This window comes from Cetorhinus maximus, chromosome 7 (genome assembly GCF_964194155.1).
Source record: "Cetorhinus maximus chromosome 7, sCetMax3.hap1.1, whole genome shotgun sequence".
In the NCBI taxonomy this organism is placed as follows: domain Eukaryota; kingdom Metazoa; phylum Chordata; class Chondrichthyes; order Lamniformes; family Cetorhinidae; genus Cetorhinus; species Cetorhinus maximus.
Window position 1 is genome coordinate 77,629,494 of NC_135885.1, and position 20,526 is coordinate 77,650,019.

The 20,526-nt window shown below is 42.2% G+C and overlaps 1 protein-coding gene across 1 annotated transcript in view; it reads right to left on the reverse strand.

The window, feature by feature from the left end:
• Positions 1-20,526, reverse strand: part of grm5b (glutamate receptor, metabotropic 5b) — a 618,812-nt gene that overhangs the window by 195,772 nt on the left and 402,514 nt on the right. The window contains exon 3 of the mRNA XM_078544826.1: positions 4,712-4,947. Within this exon, the coding sequence (XP_078400952.1) occupies positions 4,712-4,947 (236 nt within the window). The remainder of the gene's footprint in view (positions 1-4,711; positions 4,948-20,526) is intronic.

Below are 20,526 nucleotides of genomic sequence, written 5' to 3' on the forward strand. Positions count from 1 at the left end.
TCCTTCACCTGGAACAGGTGGAGTGCATGCAACTATTAAAGCACCTAGCAGCAAGAAGGAATCCAGGAGACTTCCAAACAGTGCAAGTGAACATATATTTACAAGCGTCAGAACTATATACAATGATTATACACCCGTGCTACCACTGTACGTTCAAAACTTCTTAATTTTCCTTACTCTACCACTATGCCTAGGTGCATCCCCAACATGCACAGCAGAGGTGGAGGTAGCCTGCTGACTGCAATGCCCTGTTGTCTGAGATGACTTTGGTGGGTGTCATCTGGAGGGCCGAGGCCTTAAATGCCCCAGCCTGCTAAGCGTCTCCTGCTGTGGGGCAGGTGCACCCTCACTGACCTGACCAGCTGGAGCTGATGGAGTCACACGCAGAGGGGATTTGGAGTGGCTAGACGCCATTGATGTGTCCTGGGTGGATGGCTCCGGGGTGTCCTGCTGATGTTCCTCCTCCCTTTGGGTGCCCGAGGGCCCCACCCTGACTCCTTGAGGAGAAGGGGCACCTGGACAAAGGTCGAGGTGCCCCATTCACCTCTCGTCTAGCCACTGCTGGAATGCAGTCATGAATAGAGTGATGATGTGTAGGTCCAAGTGCATACCTGGCAGAAACTGCTTGATCTGGATCTCCTTGGCATCTACCACCCTCACCATGGAGACTTCCATGTGCTCCTATGCTAGAACTATGACATCAGAGAGCACGCGCATGGACTCATCCACCTCACATGCCACTCTGTTGAGGGCCTCTGACACCTCTGACTGATGTTCCCGTGCGTCTCTCTGAATCTCCAGCATATTTTCTATGATGGCTTCCAGAGGCTCGTCATCGGACTTGGACTTAGCAGGTGCCTGTTCTCTGGCAGTCCTCCAAGTGCAAGAGACCTAGACTGTCACTACGTCCGCCTGCTGTGGACACATGTATGTGAAGAGACCACCAGAGTGTGACCCCGAGCCTAAGCTAGATCTATGACCCACCAAGGTGTGTGTCTCTGGGCTGGTGGAGGGTGCAGGTGAACACTCTGATGGCTCTATTGGTATGAAGTCATCATTATCTTCCTCCAAGGTGGCCTGGGGACTGGGGCTGTCTTCTGAAGGGGAAGTTGTCCTCTCCCTCTTCCTGCTGACACCTGGAATAGAGAAACGAGAGAATGAGTGACCTCCTAGGCTGGCTGAAAGATTGCAGGCATCAAACACCTGCATGCCACCTCGCTGGATTCTTGGGAGATCGCCTTCCAAACCAGCGAGCTCTACCAGCTAAATGGGCAAGGGCAGCAGGTGCATGGGAACAGCAGCACCTGCATGTTGCCCTCCACTCCACACCCTATGGCTGTCCCTTCACTGTGACTGGGTCAAAATACTGCAGTTGCCTCCCTAACAGCACAGCACATGGACTGCAGCGGTTCACAAAGGCAGCACTCCCCCACCTTTTCGAGGCATTTAGATATGGGCAACAAAAATGCTGGCCTTGACAGTGATATCCTATGACAGAATCACAAAATGAGTGGTGATGTGAGTTTGGAGTGAGTAGAAGGTTCACTTACTCTAGCGGCGTGGAATAGATCATTGACTTGTTTCCTGCACTGCAGGGCATTTCTTCTATGAACCACACAAGCACTGACCAACCTCTCGACTTCTTCCCTAGCTGCGGTGGTCAGTCAGGAGGGCATCCTGCTGTCATCCCTTTCCTTGATGGCCTGGAAGAGATGCTCCAGGAAGGCATCACCAAACCATGGGGCTGGAGGTTGCTGCCTTTTGCTGCACATCTTCCTGCAAAGGTCCTGGTGCTGTTGATTGCCTTTCCGGGTGTCTTTTAAATATGGTGCCCGGACATGATGGTGGGGCGGCCAACTCCCTGCCCATCCGCCATGAGACTTGACGTAAACTGTGTGCATGCATAAATAATGAGGCAGGGAGCGCACAATTGCATGTAATAGCGCACCCCGTTCAACAGCGGGAGACATTCCGACTTCCCACTCCCACCATGGGACTTGGTCCCGGAGTGGAAAATTCTGCTGGTGGTGGAGCTGGTGGCTCTGCATGTGAAATCAAGTGATTTTGCTATGTTTTCATTCTCTACTTGGTGTTCCTCCACTGCCTGGCCAGGGTATCTGAAAGGGAAAAAGGGTAAGAATGTGTTTTGGGGATGGGGCGGTAAGTAAATGGTGCATGCTTACACTTTCTGCAGCTTGTATGTCAGGATAAAGTGTGGGAGGAGGGGTGAGCAGGATCTGAGAACTACTTTTAGATATGAGGATACGGTCAACTTCAATAGATTCAGCCTCGCCATTGGTCATGGTCTCAGCAACGACGATCCCAATAATGGCCATCACTGTCTCCCCCATGGGAATTGGTTCATGTAGATATATCTGCCCGTCATTTAATCCTTCCTGTCTCTGGCTGTGCACCTTGTCAGCAAGAGTACGGAAAATGTGTCAGTGAATTATGTGGTTGTTATGGTTGAATAGCTGACAGTGAGTGCAAGCTGTGAGATGTAGGTGTGGGGCTTGCAGCAGTGTGAAGTGTGTGAGAGTATGATAAAGCATATGAATATTAGATATGATTCCCAATTGATTGATTCCTCCCAGCACTTTTTGCAGCCACAATACAACTTCCCATTAAGAGGTACAAGTTAGCTTTAAGCAATGCAGGCTAGTTGTAAGTGCTGCTAGAAACTTTTATTTTTGTCCCCCTGCTGATATCATAAAATTATAGAATGGTGCTAGCACAGAAGGAGGGCATTTGACCCGTTGTGTCCCTGTTGGCTTTCTGTAAGAGCTTCTCAGCTTGTTCCATTCCCTTGCCTTTTCCTTAGCCTGTGATTTTTTTTTCACTTCTTGACATCTGCAGCCAATGAACAGTGAGGTTAGTACGGGCTTCAGGCAAAAGGTACTATAATGCACTGGTCACAGGAAGCTGGCATTTCATATCAACAAGTATGGGGTAATCACGCATCACAATCCCTGTGCCCATATTCAGCGGTTATCAAGTTTAACTTGCACTGTCTTCCAGATGTGATGTTTAAACTGCAGGCCTATCTGTCCTGTCAGGTGGATGCAAAAGATTCCCAGGTAGTTTCTGAAAGAAAAATAAGTTGGTTCTCCTGGTGTCCTGACCACCGATGACAACCAATGACATCTAAAACAGATTAATTGGTTATTCATCTCATTGATGTTTTTAGGATCCTGCTGTGTGCAAATTACCTGCCATGTTTGCCTCCTTAACAATAACAGTTGCGATTCTAGAATAATTAATTGGCTGTAATATACTTCGAGACATCCTGAGGACCTGACAGGTGCTACATAATTGCAAGTTTTTATTCTCCTCTTCATTCTGACCAAACTTAAATTGCATTCACACAACAGGTTAAGCGTATTAGAGATTCAGCTTCCCACCAGCATTTCAATTACAATACAAATGCATCCTAAATACTTGATCCAAACTCCATTCATTCTTCCTTTGCATAGTCATTGCAGAATCAGAAGGAAAGTGAAGCAAAGCTGATTTCTGATCGAATGCTCCTGACAAAGAGCGGTGCTCATAGGATGCATTGGTCAGAACACTATGACCTTTAATTTTCTGTTGATTTAAATTAATGAGGAAATTTCAGGAAATTGGCTGTATTTATTACCTGAATACACTGATCTCAAAAATATTCTGTGCCCCGGCTGTACATTTCCAAAGGGACAAATTGGAAAGAAATGAAGAAAAGCGTGCATGTATCCAGCACCTTAATTTTTCTCAGAATTGCCAAATGCTTCCTATTCAATGGATTAAAATAAATAAATTATCATTGCTCCTCCATTCAGATTGTGGAAAAGGAATTTAGTATACTCATGCTCAAACAAACTTATTGCAGTGCACACATTCCACATTCTAAGATTTTGAAAAGGGGTTGATTTTAAAGCCCTCCCTCTGCTGGAAATAGAGTGGTGGTAACCCAAAAATGGTAGGGAATAATGTACCATCTTTTCCTGTTGTTGCTATGTTCAGGATAATCTTTGACAAAGTGTCCCACTGGATGGCCAGAGCACCGACCAATGTCAGGCAATAAGCTCTTTTAACATGCAAATTACGTAGGACCCTTTTGGAATTTTAGGACATAAAGAGTACAGCATACACTGTGTAAGCTGTGCCCAGTATCAGGTAACAGTCCAGTTGAAGGGGAGCCCAACAGGTTAAGTTTTAATTTATTTTTGGGACCAGGAAGAAGAGATGTGCTCCTCTGGGCCCCAGAAACCTGGGCTGCTGCCACTCTGGCTCCACCCCTCCTGTCTATGCTGAGTGTACTCACCACCCTCACATAAACCTACCCAGAGACTGAACAAGTCACTCAATATTGTGGCAACTCATAGCAGCAATTTGCCTCCGAGGTGCACATTTTCCTCCTGTACTCCTCTGGCTCAAGCTAATGAATCCAGTCCTCAAAGTGGATTGTCAGCCAACCGGCTGAGGAGAATTACTCCAGGATTTTAAAATATCTTTCCCTTTTTAAACTAATAAGTTAAAGTATAAAATGAAACTAACTAACCAAAGCACAGCTGAAGAGATTATTTATGGGACGTATAAGAGATATATTTAATGAATATTCATTTCTTTATTTCGAGAACTATTCAGTCATAAAATGCATGAAGCCCAACCTGTTGGGATTACACCCAAGTTAGTGAAGAGTGATATACAGTTTAGCAGATCAGCTGCTCCTTACCATCACAGGTCCTGTTATATTCAGGATTTTCCTGCTGTTGATTTTCCAGTCTGCACTGAAATCTGTGCTGCCAGAACTCTGGGAACCAGGGATTACTGAAGTGGGACTCTGGCCGCAGCTCAAGGTAGTAATCATCAAACCACGTCACATCAGGAGATTGGAGTTTGATTGTTATGCCTCCGGTGGCTTCTCGCTGGTAGCCATCTGTCACATCATACCTATCTGCCCAGCCATCACTGTAATGCACAAGAGATAAGTCAGTGTTAAAAGTTCATTAAAATGTGCATTCATGGAGCTGCAATAATCAAAACATAGCCTTTATTTACAAATATATAGCAGACAGGCCTTTGATATTCAGTATTAATTACATAGATTTACATAAAAAGTACAGTACTGAAACAGGCCATTCAGCCCAACTGGTCCATGTCAGTGTTTACATTTCATACTAGCCTCCTCCATTCCATCAGTGTAAACTTTCTCTTCATGTGTTTGTCTAAATTCCCTTAAATGCATCTATGCTATTCGCTACAACTACTCCAGGAAGCAGTGAGGTTTATTCTAACCATTCTCTGCGTATGGAAGTTTTTCCTGAATTCCCTCTTTGGTGAGTGAGGATCTTATATTTATGGCTCCTAGCTCTGGTACCCCCACAAATGGAAACCCTTTCTCTATATCTCCACTATAAACCCATTCATGATCTTAAAGATCCCTATCAGGTCACCCCTCAGCTGTTAAAACAAAAGCAAAATTATGTTGATACTGGAAACCTGAAATTAAAACAGAAAGTACTGGAAATACTCAGCAGATCTAGCAGCATTTGTGAGAGAGAGACAATGCGTTAACATGTCGAGTCGAATATCACTTTTTCAAAGCTGCTATTTCCAGCACTTTCTATTTTTGTTTCCCCTCAGCCTGTTTAACTTACATTTTAGTTAAATTTACTAGGTTAAAAACCCAGTAAAGTCAATTAGAATTGTAGCAGAAAAAGAAAAAACATGAGTGATGGACATCTGAATTCATATCAGGAAATGCTGGATATGCACAGCAGACCATTTGGAATCACTTCTGATGAAGGGTCCATCTGAATGTAACTTCATCCTTCAGATGCTGACTAAGCTGCTGTACATTTCCAACATGTTCATTATTCTTTCAACTGAAATATTCTTGCCTGCAATCAGGTTGCTTAAAATGAAAGCACATTTAAATTAAAATGTAGAAAGCTAATGGCTACAGCTTTTTGAGAAAAAAAAATCCTTGCAGCACAAAAAGATGATTTCAAACTTCAAACATATTTTTCTCAGATAATGAACTGATTAGAAGCTGGGAAGTAAAGCACATCTATTGTTCAGTGGGTGAATGCATCCTGGGTATGGCACACAGCCATACTCATTGGGTTAAATCCCTTGTCTGTGCTGAAATAACTGATCCTAGCTGTAGTCCTAGCTCTGACCCTCATTCTCTTTCGGCGTTGGAGGCAGTTCAGAGGAGGCTTACTGGATTGATATCTGGAATGATCAAGATAGGTTAGACAGGCTGGGCTTGTTTCCAGTGGAGTTTAGAAGAGTGAGGGGTGACTTGATTGTAGTATATAAGATCCTGAATGGTCTTGACAAGGTGGATATGGAAAGGTTGTTTCCTCTTGTGGGTGAGTCCAGAACTAAGGGACATTGTTTTAAAGTTAGGGGTAGGACAGAGGTGAGAATTTTTTTTCTCTCAGAGGTTGTGAGACTTTGCAATTCTCTGCCTCAGAAAGTGATGGAGACGGAGTCATTAAATATTTTTAAGTCAGAGGTAGATAGATTCTTGTTAGGCAAGGGGAAGATTATCGGGGATAGATGGGAATGTAGAATTTGAAACAAAAATGGATCAGCCATGATTTTATTGAATGGCGGAGCAGCTCAAGCGGCTGAATGGCCTACTTCTGCTCCTATTTTGATCGTATGTTCGTATCAGCCTATGGCATTTATGGGTATAACTCTTAGCGCATTTGTGGCAGAGAAAGGGAAATTAGCCAGAATTCTCACTCTTGATTGTTAGGAGAGGGCAGGGTCAAACTCTTAACTGTGATCACCCCATCACCCAAAATTGAATAGGCTCCCAACATTTGTTATCTGTCTTACACATGCAACCCAACATTATTTATTCTGCTTATCTCTCCATGAAGTGGCAAGGGACATTTTCCTATATAAAAGGATCTATATAAATGCAAGCTGATTTTGTTTTAGTGGGAAGGTAGGTTAGAAGGGAGCATGGGTTGGAGAAGCAGACCTATGGTATTATAGCCCTAGCTCTGACCCCCCACTTTCTTCAAGCATACTTTTCCTGCTAGCGGTGGAGAATTACACAATTTCCAATATAAATACTGGTCACTTAGACAAGATATTATTGTACTGCTAGCACTTGTGGGACTAGGCCCCAAAATGACTTTGTGCTTCATGGAGAGATAGGGAGAAAAGTGAATAAAAAATAGAATAACCTATTTTATGCATTGGCAGTGTGATCTGTAATCCTTCCCCTAATGGTATTATGCTGTTTTTACAAATAAAATATGAAATGTCAAAATCTTAATGAATGTTTAATAGTGTTAAAATGAGCATCAGGTTCAAAAAATTGACAATAAATAGTTGATGATAAATGCCTCTTAAATAATAAGTGAATAAGTTATTAGACGGTGTCCTGCTAATGACACAACAAGGCCTATGTTTTAGACAAGGTCATAATTGGTAGCTTGGTAATAATTGCTGCTGACATTTTCTCTCATCACCATTGATTCAAAAAATGTGAGAAATTTACAAAGGCAGGTAATTCAATCAATTAACCTCAATTTTCTTGTTCATGCAATGATGCTACCATGGGTACTGTCAAGAAAATAGGTCTGCCTGGTGGATAGCAGGGTAGCAGGCGACACAACTGTACAGCTCAACTGCAATTATATCAGCCAAAGGAAAGTCCAACTGACAAAATGCTGGGTGCACATGTCAATCTGTATATTGATATGTGTACATTTTTTTTTAAACCTTTCCATGTTGCAGACAATGTATTGTAATTCACTCCTGGGAATATCCATTCCTAGCTTCCAATAGACAGCCAAATTATAGAGGTAGAAATTTGCCTTCAGCCATATCAGTAAACTGGTATTATCGTATTGGCTGCTGTTATATGCCCCACCTGACATTCGGTTTTATTGATTTCAACAGGAAGCCAATGCAATAACTCCAGTTTGATGCAAATACTCAATGAAGTTTTCTAACTCATGGAATTTTACAGCAGAGAAGGAGGCCATTTGACCCATCACAACTTTCTGACCTTCTGAACAAACTATCCACTCTGTCCCAGTCCTGTGTCCTTTTCCCAGAAGCTTTTCACTTTTTTACAAATATTTCTTCACTTCTGTTTTAAAAATTATTATGAATTCTGTTTGCACCAATGTTTTTGGTCAGGCATTCTATGCCAATACAGTCCAATAAGTCTCTTATGTCTCAAATCTCTTAAAATCTCCCTTAGTTGTTTTAAAAGTTATCTTAAATTGATGCGTTCTGGTTATTGACTCACTAACTAGTGAAGTGAGCCTGAATTATACAAGGCTCTGGATTCCTCGCACCCCTAGCTAAAATGTCAAGGTGGGGGACACCGAGGGCAACACTGGCTGGCCAATTGGCTGTTGATAGACTGGAGGTGGGACCACCGTCCTTCAGGATCAGGAAGTGCTGTCTCAGAGAGTTGCTGCCCAGTCAGAAGCTGGCAGCTTTCCAGTACTTTGGTTGTGTGGTGCTGAATAATTTAGGTATGGCTGGGGGTTTCACCAGGTGCCAAACTTACAGGCCCCAGTGAGGCGGTGAGAAGGGTGGGGAGCTGAGGTTTGAGAGGCCATTGGGGAAAGGAAGCCTTGGGGGACGTAACACCTTGGGGTGCGGGGCCCTCCGATGGGCCCAGGGGGCCAGTTAAGAAGGGGCTCTTGCCCCCCTCCAACCAGTGTAGGAAATCCTGCTAGGTTCAGCACTGAGCATGGGCCTCTCCCACCACCTGTTAAATTGTGGTAGTGGCAGGATGAGGTCCTTAAGTGGGCAGTAATTGCCTGCTTATGGGCCTCAATTGGCCAACTGGTGGGCGGGCTGCCCAAATCCACCCCAGCCTATGGTATAATTGCAGCGGTGACAGAGGCAGGTGGGTGGGCGGTGGGCAAGCAGCCTGCTGGATTTAACAAACCTCCCCTCCCACCGTCTTCAAGCCCATTGGCCCAGGAACATTAAACCCAGCCCATAGTTTTTCATCTACTAAATTTACAAAACTTCTTGAACTTGATTACCTTTTGTTTTGCCCTTCGGTTGTTTGCAACAGGCAAAGTGCTGACCATACCCAACCCAGCCGTGCTTGCAAAACTCAAAACACAGTGTCCAACATTAGTTGTGATTCTGCAACTGGACAACATTTGCTAAACAATCATGATTGTGCTAAGAATTAAACTGAAAACCAATCTAGGATTATCAATTGGGCCTGCAGCATGGCACACTTATGCGTGCTAGAAACCACATATATTCACACACACGGCCCCGTCTTTTGCAGATAAAAAGGAGCAGGTACATACATTGCACCTTTTTCAACTAAACAAAAGTTTAGGGGACAGCCATTCTCTGATTCATTCCCCAGGGCATTGCCTTGACCAATCAGAGTCGACCTGCCTGGTTTGAATTTAAACAAAGGCTTGGCAGTTAACTGTCAGTTGTCAGTTAGTGGTGCATTCTGCATGGCAATACCAATCAGAGTCCACTTGTCAACCAATCAGCACTCGTTTCTCATGCAGTATAAACTGTTGTTCCCTTTACAATTTGGTATTCTTGCGAACAGCTTCGACACCATGAATCTTTTTCAGCAGTACATTTTTTTTTCCTTTTCTGCTCTGATAAAAAGGGCCTGAGAAGAGAATATTAATTCCCTAGAGTATGTAGGGTGGTGGTGTATTATAGATCACTCAGGGAGTCCAAGTTGCTATGGCAACATGCACTTTTACATGCATGTTGTAGTCTGGAACTGTGGATAGTGATGGTAGAGGTTCTAACTTTCTGCCCATCATATGGCTGACCAGGAATCCCTCCCACTTTTACCACCTGCCATTGGCATATGTTGGGAAGATTTGCAGGTTGATAATCAACCTGTTTGGCCGTGTTATGAACACACCTCCCTTGGCAATTGAGTGCTGGGGTGGTACTCAAACCCAAAGCTTTCGGCTCAGAGGCAGGGACACAACGCATTGTGTCACAAGGCCTCCTCATGTGGATAGAGGAAGGGTTGAAAGTTCAAAAATCTGAAACCCACATTTCTGGGCTTTACCAGTCTCTGCCATCTCCTCAATTTCCAGTAAATTTACTTCCACATCTCTTATTGGTCCTCTTTTTCTCTGCCTGTTTTCACACTTTTTGTGTTTATAAAATCCTTTATATTTCTGTCTATGTTACCTGCTAATTTTTCTTCATATCCCTTTGATCTTTTCTACTTCCCCTTTATAATTTAGATTGGCTCTTTCATTTTCTTTTGTATTATTAACCCTAGATTTGTCACATGACTCTTCAAAATAACATTCCAATTTTAATTGCTCTGTTTGCATAAAGAAACTTTTTTTGCTGCATTCCCATTCACGTGCATGGGAATATGTCAATCTGGCATTTGCTTAGCACAAGTAGGAGAGAAAAGTTTGCCTTGATTCTCCAGATCCTAGCCATGTTCCTGTTGTCGTATACTTTTAATGGGCATATCTAAAACTTTTGTGCATCACCAGACAGGGTGTGAGAATGTATTCATGCAATCATCAGGCAGAAGATCGGAGCAGTCCTATCATTGCCATGTTTAAACAGAAAGAACATGTCCAAACATTGTGCCTTTTTCAATTAAACAAAAGATTAGGGGACAGACATTCCCTGGTTCATTCCCCATGATAATGCCTTGATCAATCAGAGTTGACCTGCCTGGTTTGAATTTAAACAAAGCTTGGTATTTCCTGTTCCCTGCTGCATCCTCCATGGCAATGTTTCTACCAATCAGAGTCCACTTGCCAACAAATCAGAACTCTCTTCTCATGCAGTATAAATTGTTGTTACCTTTGAGATTTGGTATTCTTGTGAATCTGCCCTGACGACGCAAGATCAGAAACTTCGACAGCATGCCTCTTTTCCAGCAATACTCAAGTTCTGTGCTAGCAAGTGGCTTTTTGAATATCATAACCATTGTTTCTACTAGCAACAGCGTTTCTGTAGCTAGGGCATTTTTAATCACCATTTTTATTTCTTGGCTTCCCAGGCCAAGTGACAACATTTTCTGTTTTCACCCACCAATAATATAATAAACCCAGTTGTACTTGAATGCCCATCTGGAAGATTGGCATGGGAAGCATCACTAAAAAATAACTTCCTATCTTTTGGGTCACCCATGGCTGGAAACTTGATTGCGCATTTCTCTGAATTTAATTTCTTTAATGTTTTATTTTCCCTCCAAACCTCCTCAACTGCAACATGTTTCATCACTATATTAACTTCCAATACATCACAGCATCGCTCTTGTCTGATTGCATAGCCAGTTTAACTGTCCAAACAAGCTTCTTAACTGTTCTGTTTCTTCTTTGGATGCAAGATCATTTTTCTGTGAGGACCTGGCCTGATTTATCGGGATACAATTAACAATTAACACTTTTGAGGTACGATTGTTTATTCAAGGTTATTCCTGACCTTATCTGCTTAATGTCTACCTTATATATTTAAAGGCCCTAAAGCCTGACTTCCAATCTTAATTTCCCCTTTTATCTTATCTATAATAAATTGCTCAAATTCCACAGAATATCCCCATATAAAATCATCAACATGCATCATAAAGATGCCTGTGAGTTTCTCTTTGTGTTATCAGTAGAACATTTCTGGTCTGCTTTAATCTGAGTACAACCTACTTTTGCAAGGCAGACCTAACTGAGAAATACATACCCTCAATGCATCGTTTAATCCATAAACGCATTTGTTTAATCTCCCCAGTTTCCCTTCTACATCATTTGCTTCTTTAGATGGTTTCAAAAACACTTCTCTTTGAAATTTTTCACCCAGCAAAAATGTGGCTTTTATATCAATCGACTTACATTCCCAAGAATGTGTGCCTAAGAGAGCTAAGAAAATCCTCCAAGATCATTTTTCCTGCCATGGGGGAATCCATTCTAACATCTTGATCACCAAGTCTCTCTTTGAAACCCCAAGACACTAGTCTTGCTTTAGCCTTATATGTCCCATCAGGAAGTACTTTTTCTGTAATATATCCACTTGTGTGCTAAGGCCTGTCTGATAAGGCCAACTGTCCCTTATCTGGCACTTCAGAGTAAACACCGAATTCCTTCCAACTACCCAACTCTTATTGCTTCACATCTCTTATCGATTTATCTTCTAGTTTGTTTGCAGCCACCAAAAATTCACAATTATAAGGACTTCTACTTCTAGTGGCATTCCTAGATTGTTCTATAGTCCTTGCTCTAGTCAAATTACAGCCTCTACCTGCCCTCCTATCTCTTTCTGGACTACTGCCACCTGGCCTCTTCCTCCCATGATCAGAGCTTCAATTGCAAGTACGTGATCATATCCAAGGGCCACAATCACACTTCAAGATCCACTATGGGAACTCATACTGTGTTTTCTAGCTTTCCGCAGTTTCACCGCATTTTGCCAGTTCATAGATCTTACCTCTCATCCATTGCCTAGAATATTTAGCAAATAATTGAATTTTCATGTAGCTTTCCCTTCTCGCTCTACAATGGTCGCATTCCTCCAATCAATGGACCATTCTGGTAAGTCTGTTACCATATACCGACTTTCGGCAGGTGTCCTTTGGGTAAAATAGCTTTATCCTGTGCATCTTTATGGCTTTGCCCATCATATTCCAGCCCCTTAATACTGTATTCTGCTTCTCATAACTGTCGAAAATATGAGCATGTGAGGTGCACGGTGCCTCATCACCTTCTCCTACTTGCTTAGATTCTGCAAGTTTGTAATCAGCCATGTTGGAGCTGGTTCCAGAGGCCAGAGTGGATATTTCTGAAATGATCATGATGTAAACACTTTTCTTACATTTGGTGTTTTCAGTGTGACTTTGTTTATAATCATTATAACTTTACCAAGCAGAAGGGAAGAGAGAATGCAAGCGATTCTATTTTCAAATGAGAAAGGTAAATACAGTCGTTGGGATGTTTAGTGCAGTAATAAAGAGGGAACTGGTCAAACTCATGTCTTAGTAAAATTAAAAGACAGAACAAAAGAATCATATTAATTACTGGCTATCACTGCCATGTTTGCAGGAGTAAGTTCTGAGCCAATGGGCCAGAAATTCAGGGGTCTTTCCAATCACCTGTTGCAACTTCAGCAGAAATGCAAGAAAATGCATAAATATTTATGGTATTTCCTTGGGATTTCCACCAATCTTCCATCAAAGTTACAGTGAACGGTCAAGAAAATGCCAAAGAACTTCCAGGTGAATGTGTTTAGGTTTAAACCTGGTGACCTGGATTCCCAATCTACTGCCCTGAACCCACCAAAATCATGACCCTAGGTCAGGGATCATTAGGTATTCAGAGTGTGCTCCACCGGAATCCTTACCAGCAAGTGAGAGTCTATCACCGCTGCAAGGGCAGAATATACTGTTAGTGCTATTGCTAGACTATGTTTGCAGCATCATGATAAAGGCATGGAAGAGCCTCAGACTACTTCTAAGCTTTTATTGAAGCTGCAGTTGATACTGAGTCCCTTCAACAAGTGAGAAGCTGTCACGAAATGGAGGGAAATCAATGTACCACCAAGCCCTATCTCTCCTTCCAAGGACTTGGGGGCTTTCCTGCCTCTATTGCAGGGTCTACCAGTAGACATGTCCTGGTGGTTCAGGAGAACAAAAAGGAAGGGGAGGTGAGACTGGAGGAAACGGCTCTGAGCCAGGCTTCCACCTCTCCGCTAGTACAGTATTTGCATGCAGAGAGTGGGGAAGGCATTTCCATCAGTGGTCCTGACAGAAATGAAGGGATGGTACTAAAGTCAAAGGAACAAGGTAGTGCTAGTCCTTGCTACCAAATTTCCAAGACTGTTTTTGCCATTACCCCATTTGTTTTGGATAGGAATAGCAAATGAAAATAATTTTTATGCTAACTGTGTTGAAATCCATAACAAGTGAGGAGAGAGATTAGGAATAAAATCCTTTCACAGAGGGTTGTTAGACTATGATATTCTTGTCACAGGGAGCTGAGAATGAGACCATTCCAACTTTAAAGGGGAAAATAGGTACACATTTGAAGCAAAGGAAGATACAGGGCTATAGAGTGAGTGCAGAGCAATGGGATTAGTTTTGGATTGCTCCAACAAAGAGCCAGTGTAGATAGAGTGGAACAAATAGCCTCCTTCTGTTCTGTTAGCCGCTTTGGTTCTACTATTCATATTAGGAGACTGAGCCTAATTATATGTCTTCGAGACCTGTAACAAGAGATCTTATAGCATGCAAACCAGAAGGTTTAAACAATCAAAAATAATGGAAGTGTCTAATAAATTCCTGTTGCTGTTACAAAATCATCTTTTGTCAGATCTGGCTGCAAATTGACTGTTCAAGCCTTAATTATATGTAAAAAAAAGATGGAGTTTTTTTTTGTTCTGTTGTACATTGTTTCCACATATTGTTAGACTCCCTACATTTTGGTTGAAGAATATAATGTGCAATCACGAGTTTTCCCAGACTTATGCTTAGGCTGTTATTAAATTATTCACTTAGAGGTGAATGAGAACAATTTGGTTTATTGGAGCCTATAATTTCTTTTCTTTCCTCCTGAGGCATTGCCCGTCAACTCTACATGATTTTTATTCTCTGAGATCAAAAACATACGCTGTTGAGATCCACTGCTCACATCAGGAAGCTCTGTAAAATGAAATTGTAATGGAGATCAGCAGGAAGGACTGTCAAGGAAGTTACAATGGAGGACTAAACTGAAATAGGCCACAAAGGTGACAGATACATGCAGAGAAGAGCTTTTCTGGGTAAAAGATAATGAGCAACCTGAAGAAAGTAATTGCCAACCAGTAGGCTTAGGAGATGGGTCATGTAGAGTAGCTGTGAAACCTTGTACCAGCTGTGACACAGGAGGCCCATAGACCATTGCATATACATTATTGGTGAATGTGTGTTGCAAAGAGTGATAAAGTCATATTCTGAGAAGGATACATCCCATTTTCACCAAAATTAATCACCTAGAAATCGGGCCATGTAGGCCCAGTTGTCAAGCTCAATGGGACTGAAAGTTTGCTTTCATGGGCGGGTATCTGCAGCCTATTTTTCCCTGGGTGCTTATTCAGTGCTAGGGTGTATTATTTGACATTCCTTATTATAAAATAATAGCCAAATCTCACATATATTTGCTCTTACCATAAGTGTAAAAGAATATGTATTGTGGCTATTTACTGAGTGACAGGTGAGTTATAGAATTTGCATCAATATAAACTGCATTGTCTGACTCAGGAACTGAAGTCGACTAAATTGAATTCAGGCTTGTCATATGGGACCACCTCAAGAAAGTAATTACTACTTCAGCTTCACAACAGCTTCTCTACAACAGCAAACTTTGCAGATTATTGTTGGGCCACTTGGGAACGTTTTAAAATGTTTAAATAATGGCAAAGAGCCAACTTCCTTGTCAGGTTTTTATGCTAACATTAAAAATGTATCTGATGAGTTGGTGAGTGGAGCTTTGTACATATATGCAAAACTGACTGGCCAGAAAATGAATCATAGCAATCATTAAAGGCAGGAATGTCAACGCCACATCATTTCAGGTAGGAACTGGTCTCAAAACTGTCTGTGATGTAGCAGCACTGAGATGATCAGTCTGAAATCTTTTCTGTCCAATGCTCCTATGGTCCCCCAACTCCATTTAACAATGAGTTTTGCAAATATACAAAGCAAGTCAATTAAATTAATGCCAGAAATTCCAGTTTGAACTAGAAATGCATTACCTGTAATTAACAGAGATTAGATAACACAGTGCATTATAATAATTGTGTCTGAAATTGAAAATGGTTGATGAGAGGAAAGCAGCTCCCAAGAAGGGAGCCAAAAAAGCTTTAAAGAAACTGTCAGCAAAGGGCGGAAAGAAAGCTGCAAAGGTCGAGGCAGGAGAGATACTCTATCTACATCTACAAAGTGATGAAGCAGGTTCACCACGACACAAGCATCTTCTCCAAGGCCATGAGCATCATGAACTCGTTCGTGAACGATATTTTCAAGCGCATCACGGGTGAGGCTTCCCATCTGGCCCATTACAACAAGTGCAGCACCATCAGCTCCTGGGAGATCAAGACCACCGTGCGCCTGCTGCTGCCTGGGGAACTGACCGAGCACACCGTGTCGGAAGGGACAAAAGCGGTGACCAAGTACACCAGCTCCAAGTAAAACTCCGCAATGGACTGAAAAACACATTCATTAAATAGCATCATCCAGTCAGTGAGTATAAGCAATGTTTTCTCAGAACAAAGCCATTTAATTTTCCACTAGATAATGCAGACACATCTTATCTCAGATCAAAATAATTTTTAATATAATTGCAATATAACCCTGCTGAATACTTTAACAGACCTCCGACAGACTTAGTCACCAGTGGGATATAACCACCATCATTATAAAGCTAAAATTTGCAATTTTAAAATCGATTTAGGCTGTCCAACAAATTGCTTTTTATATGTTATTTCTAAGAATAAAAAATGACTATTTCAACAGTTTTTACTAATTTTAAATATTTTACTGGAGCAATGTGAGGATAGGCTTGATAAAGGGTAAACAACTAAATTGGATAGCCCCCACCCCCTCTAAAACATGCAGAGAAATCATGATATATGATTAACTCCTGCCTGTTGATTGCAATACAGGCATCATGCCAGCTTCATGCTGCCTCCTTATTTGAATTATCTCTGCATCCTGCCAGTGCTACCATTCTGCTCATTGGCTGTACACACCAGCAGGAAGCAATTATTGTGAGTGGCTAGCACTACTTAAAGCTATCCTTTACTGCTTAAAGCTAGCCACACCTCTTAAACGGAAGGTGCACTCTGACTGGAGCATGTGCTGGGAAGCTACATGCTCATTCTGCTTGCCTGTCTCTGATATGAGATATTAGATGTCATTAACTCTCATTAAATAGAGAGCCTCGGTGATCTCCCTTACGCAAGAGTGAACAAACTGAGAAATATTGCAAATATTTCCAGCTCCAGCATGGAAGAAACCATACGTATATACGCAAGGGTCACCTTAACCATCACTTGCGATCATTGACCTGCTCTGTGGCTGTAGCAGGTGCCAGATTTCAATAAGGACATCCCTTCTGAAATGTAGACATCACACACATTGTTCTTCGCTGATTCAGGGAGCAGAACTGCTTCCTGCTCAGAGCCCTTCTCCTGCTCCTCCTCCTCCCTCTTCAAGCAGATTGTACTGCTCTGCGTGACCTCTGATAATTCTCCAAGTCATTTTATTCCAATGGTCAAGCCTACTAATGCAGAAGTATTGAAGTCAGTAAAAAATTCCTTCAGCATCTTCCACACTATTCCCTGTTAATTTTTTGCAACTTGAAGCAACTATAGAAAGCTCAAACACTTGTTAGAGTTGAAGTTACTGCTAGAAGAGATCAATCAGTAACCAACCTATAAGTGACTGGTAATCCTTTTAATTAACACTGGTTGGTGGGTTTTGCCTGTTTCTGAATGTGTGTTTAGCTGTGTAAGGTTAAGAAGAGGTGTTGGTTGGAGCATCGAGCTTGAAAAAGGCACCACTTGCACAAATCAGCACTACACACTGATTGACATCATGTTCTGCCTGCTTTGCATACTTTTTCCTGATACTTCTACATACATGCTAATGTCCTTAACCAATATGGTGTCTAAAATGGTGTTAGGAAATAGAGATAGTTTAAGTAAGTTATATTCGTATCAATGGGTGTTATGAATGAGTTTTAGCTTTAATGTTTAAGCTTGATTTGTATCTCTGTATCTGTGTTAAGAAAAGGTCAAGTTGAGTTGTAATTTCATGTTTAAATGTGCCTGCATTTCTAATGAGAGTTTATGACTGTAAGAGAAGTTAAGCAAACGCAAGAGTAGAAAAACTGGGCTGTTGCCTAGCAACAAGGATCCAGAGAGGCAGGTTCCTCTCACAGACACACACAGACAAAACTAGAACCAGCATTTTTTGAGTTCAGTTTTGAAGACAGCTGTCAAGCAGAAGCAGCCTAGAAGGCTCATATAGCCAGTTCCAAGCTAAAGTTGGTTGAAAGTAGTTGCCAGGGAGAGACTGTAGCAAATGGGACAGATAGCCAGTCCCAATCTAAAGAAGAAAGTCCCCAAGAATCCAGGGGAGTAGAACAGGAGAAAGTCCCAAGCAGACCTTCTAGTCAAAGGGAAGGACAGGAACCTGGAAAAGGCCCTGTTAAATAAAATTAAGTATAAGGGGTAGAGAAAGTCTTCAAGCTTAAAGCTCCAAGCTGCAGGAAAGCAGAGTCAAAGCGATAGAAAGATATAAAGGCTTGTGAAAAATGAGAAGGTCCAAAGAGGCAACTGAAGCTCTGTAACTCTTTGGTATGGGCATGTTAAGCAGTGGTGTACTGTTGACGGCTGAGTCGGTGAGAGTGAGTGCATGGAAGAAAGCCTGAAAGAAGGAGAGTTCGAAATCCTGGAGGTGAACCCTTGCGGAAGGTGTCTGAGAGAAAGCATCAGTTTGGGAGAAGATTCCAAGGTGAGTTCTTGGAAAGTAGGGATTTCACCCTCATATGAAAGACTGAGTTCAGCGAGACTGGTTGGCTCACCGTGTAACAAGCATCTGGGGGGAGTTGAGGAGAGATCCATAGCATCTGTCTGGGGTGGCATCTGTCACTTGGTTTCAGAGTGTGGTGTGTCTGACCACCGGTCGCCAATTGGTTTACATGGACTGTACTTACAGTGAACATTAGAGTATAAGATAGCTTTTGTAACTTGTGTTATCCTTACAAATCTGTATACATCTGTAAAGGTATGGTTGTGAGTGAAGGAGTATTGTAATATAGTTCATCTTTTCTTATTAAATAAATGTTTTATGCTTTTGTTAAAAGTTCATTAGCTGACTCCAGTGACTCTGTTCAGTAGCTATTCTCCACATATCTAAACAAACAAATACAAGTTAGAATCTATCAAGCTGATTTCCACCCTGGGATCAGGCTTACCAGTGGTAACCTCAGCTGGGGATTATAACAATGGCATGAAGTTGGCATGATCCCTGCATTGTAATCAACAGGCAAGAATTAATCACACAATATGGTGTCACCCACAGGCATTTGCATGCATCACAGACACCATTTTGGAGCACTAGGAGCATTTGTAACTCCTAAAAACAGGTACCAATGTGCTCAATTGCTTGCCTATCTTGCTTTCTTAATTCAAGATTGTTGGTAATGGATAGCATAGGCACAGAATTGAGATCAGTATCATCAGTTGATTGACTGCTACAGTCACCTTTTGTGGATCACAATGGCCTCTGATGTGCACGCACACATTCCAGCTGCAGAGGGCATCTGGTAGAAGGCAAATACAAGAAATCGTTCACCCACCTCTGCAGCAGGTGTTAACTATTTGCATATGCAAATTGGGGTCTAACACCTTCTTCTGGTCCCTGCTGCAACTGAGGTTTGCCCTGAGGCAGCCAGTGCCAGTGCTGATTGCCTCCGGGAACACCAACTCTAAACAGCAAATGAAAGAAGCTAAGTACTTACTAAAATCACTTCTTCCCTGATTCAGAGATCTCTGATCTTACGCTCACCTCTGACCTCCAGGCCACACCCCCAGTGACAACAATCCCCACCCCAACAGTACTCCCGAGGCCTGCAATCGATCTATTAGATCCCACTGAACCCTGATCATGGACTGCATAAGACTTTCACAATCTGACCCAATCACTTACCTGGAGATGGAAACACTAACCAGTGGCGGCTCCTACCAGGGCACCAGCTACATTACAAAGAGGTCCGAGGCCCAAAATGTGGGGATCCTCAGCCCCTCCCCATTTGAAAGCTGGTAAGACACACAAAAATGGATGATGCCATGTTTCTAGGTCACTAACTCTATTGTTTTTTTACAGGTGCCAACTGAAACATACAACAAAATTTATTATGACCTTCACATGATCATTCAAGTGAGGATAGCATTTTGAAATAAATTGAAATATCTATATGCTGTGCAATAGATCTTTTTCTAACTTAAAACATTGTATTTTTTGCATGATATGGCTGGATTACTGGGAAAATATATTTTAGCAATCAACAAAATCTGAAAGATAGGTGAATCAGCATGATTTAAAAAAATTCATTCATGGGATATAAGCGTCGCTGGCAAGATTGTTGCCCCTCCCTAATTGTTCTTGAGAAGGTGGAGGGAGGTGAACCGCCTTCTTGCAGTCCTTGTGGTTTTGGTATACTCAATGCTGTAACGAAGGGAGTTCCAAGGTTTCACCTCAGCAACAATGAATGAATGGTTGGAATGGAATTTGCTGATGGTGGTGTTCCCATGTGCCTGCCACCCTTGTCTATCCAGGTGATAGGCATTGCAGGTTTGGAAGGTGCTGTTGAAGGAATCTTAGTGAGTTTCTGCAGTTCATCTTGTAGATGGTACATACGGTAGCCATTATGTGCTGGTGATGAGGGGAGTGGATGTTTAAGTGATGGATGGGGTGCCAATCAAGCGGGCTGCTATGTTCTGAATGGTGTCAAGTTTCTTTAGTATTGTTGGAGCTACGCTCATCCAGGCTAGCGGAGA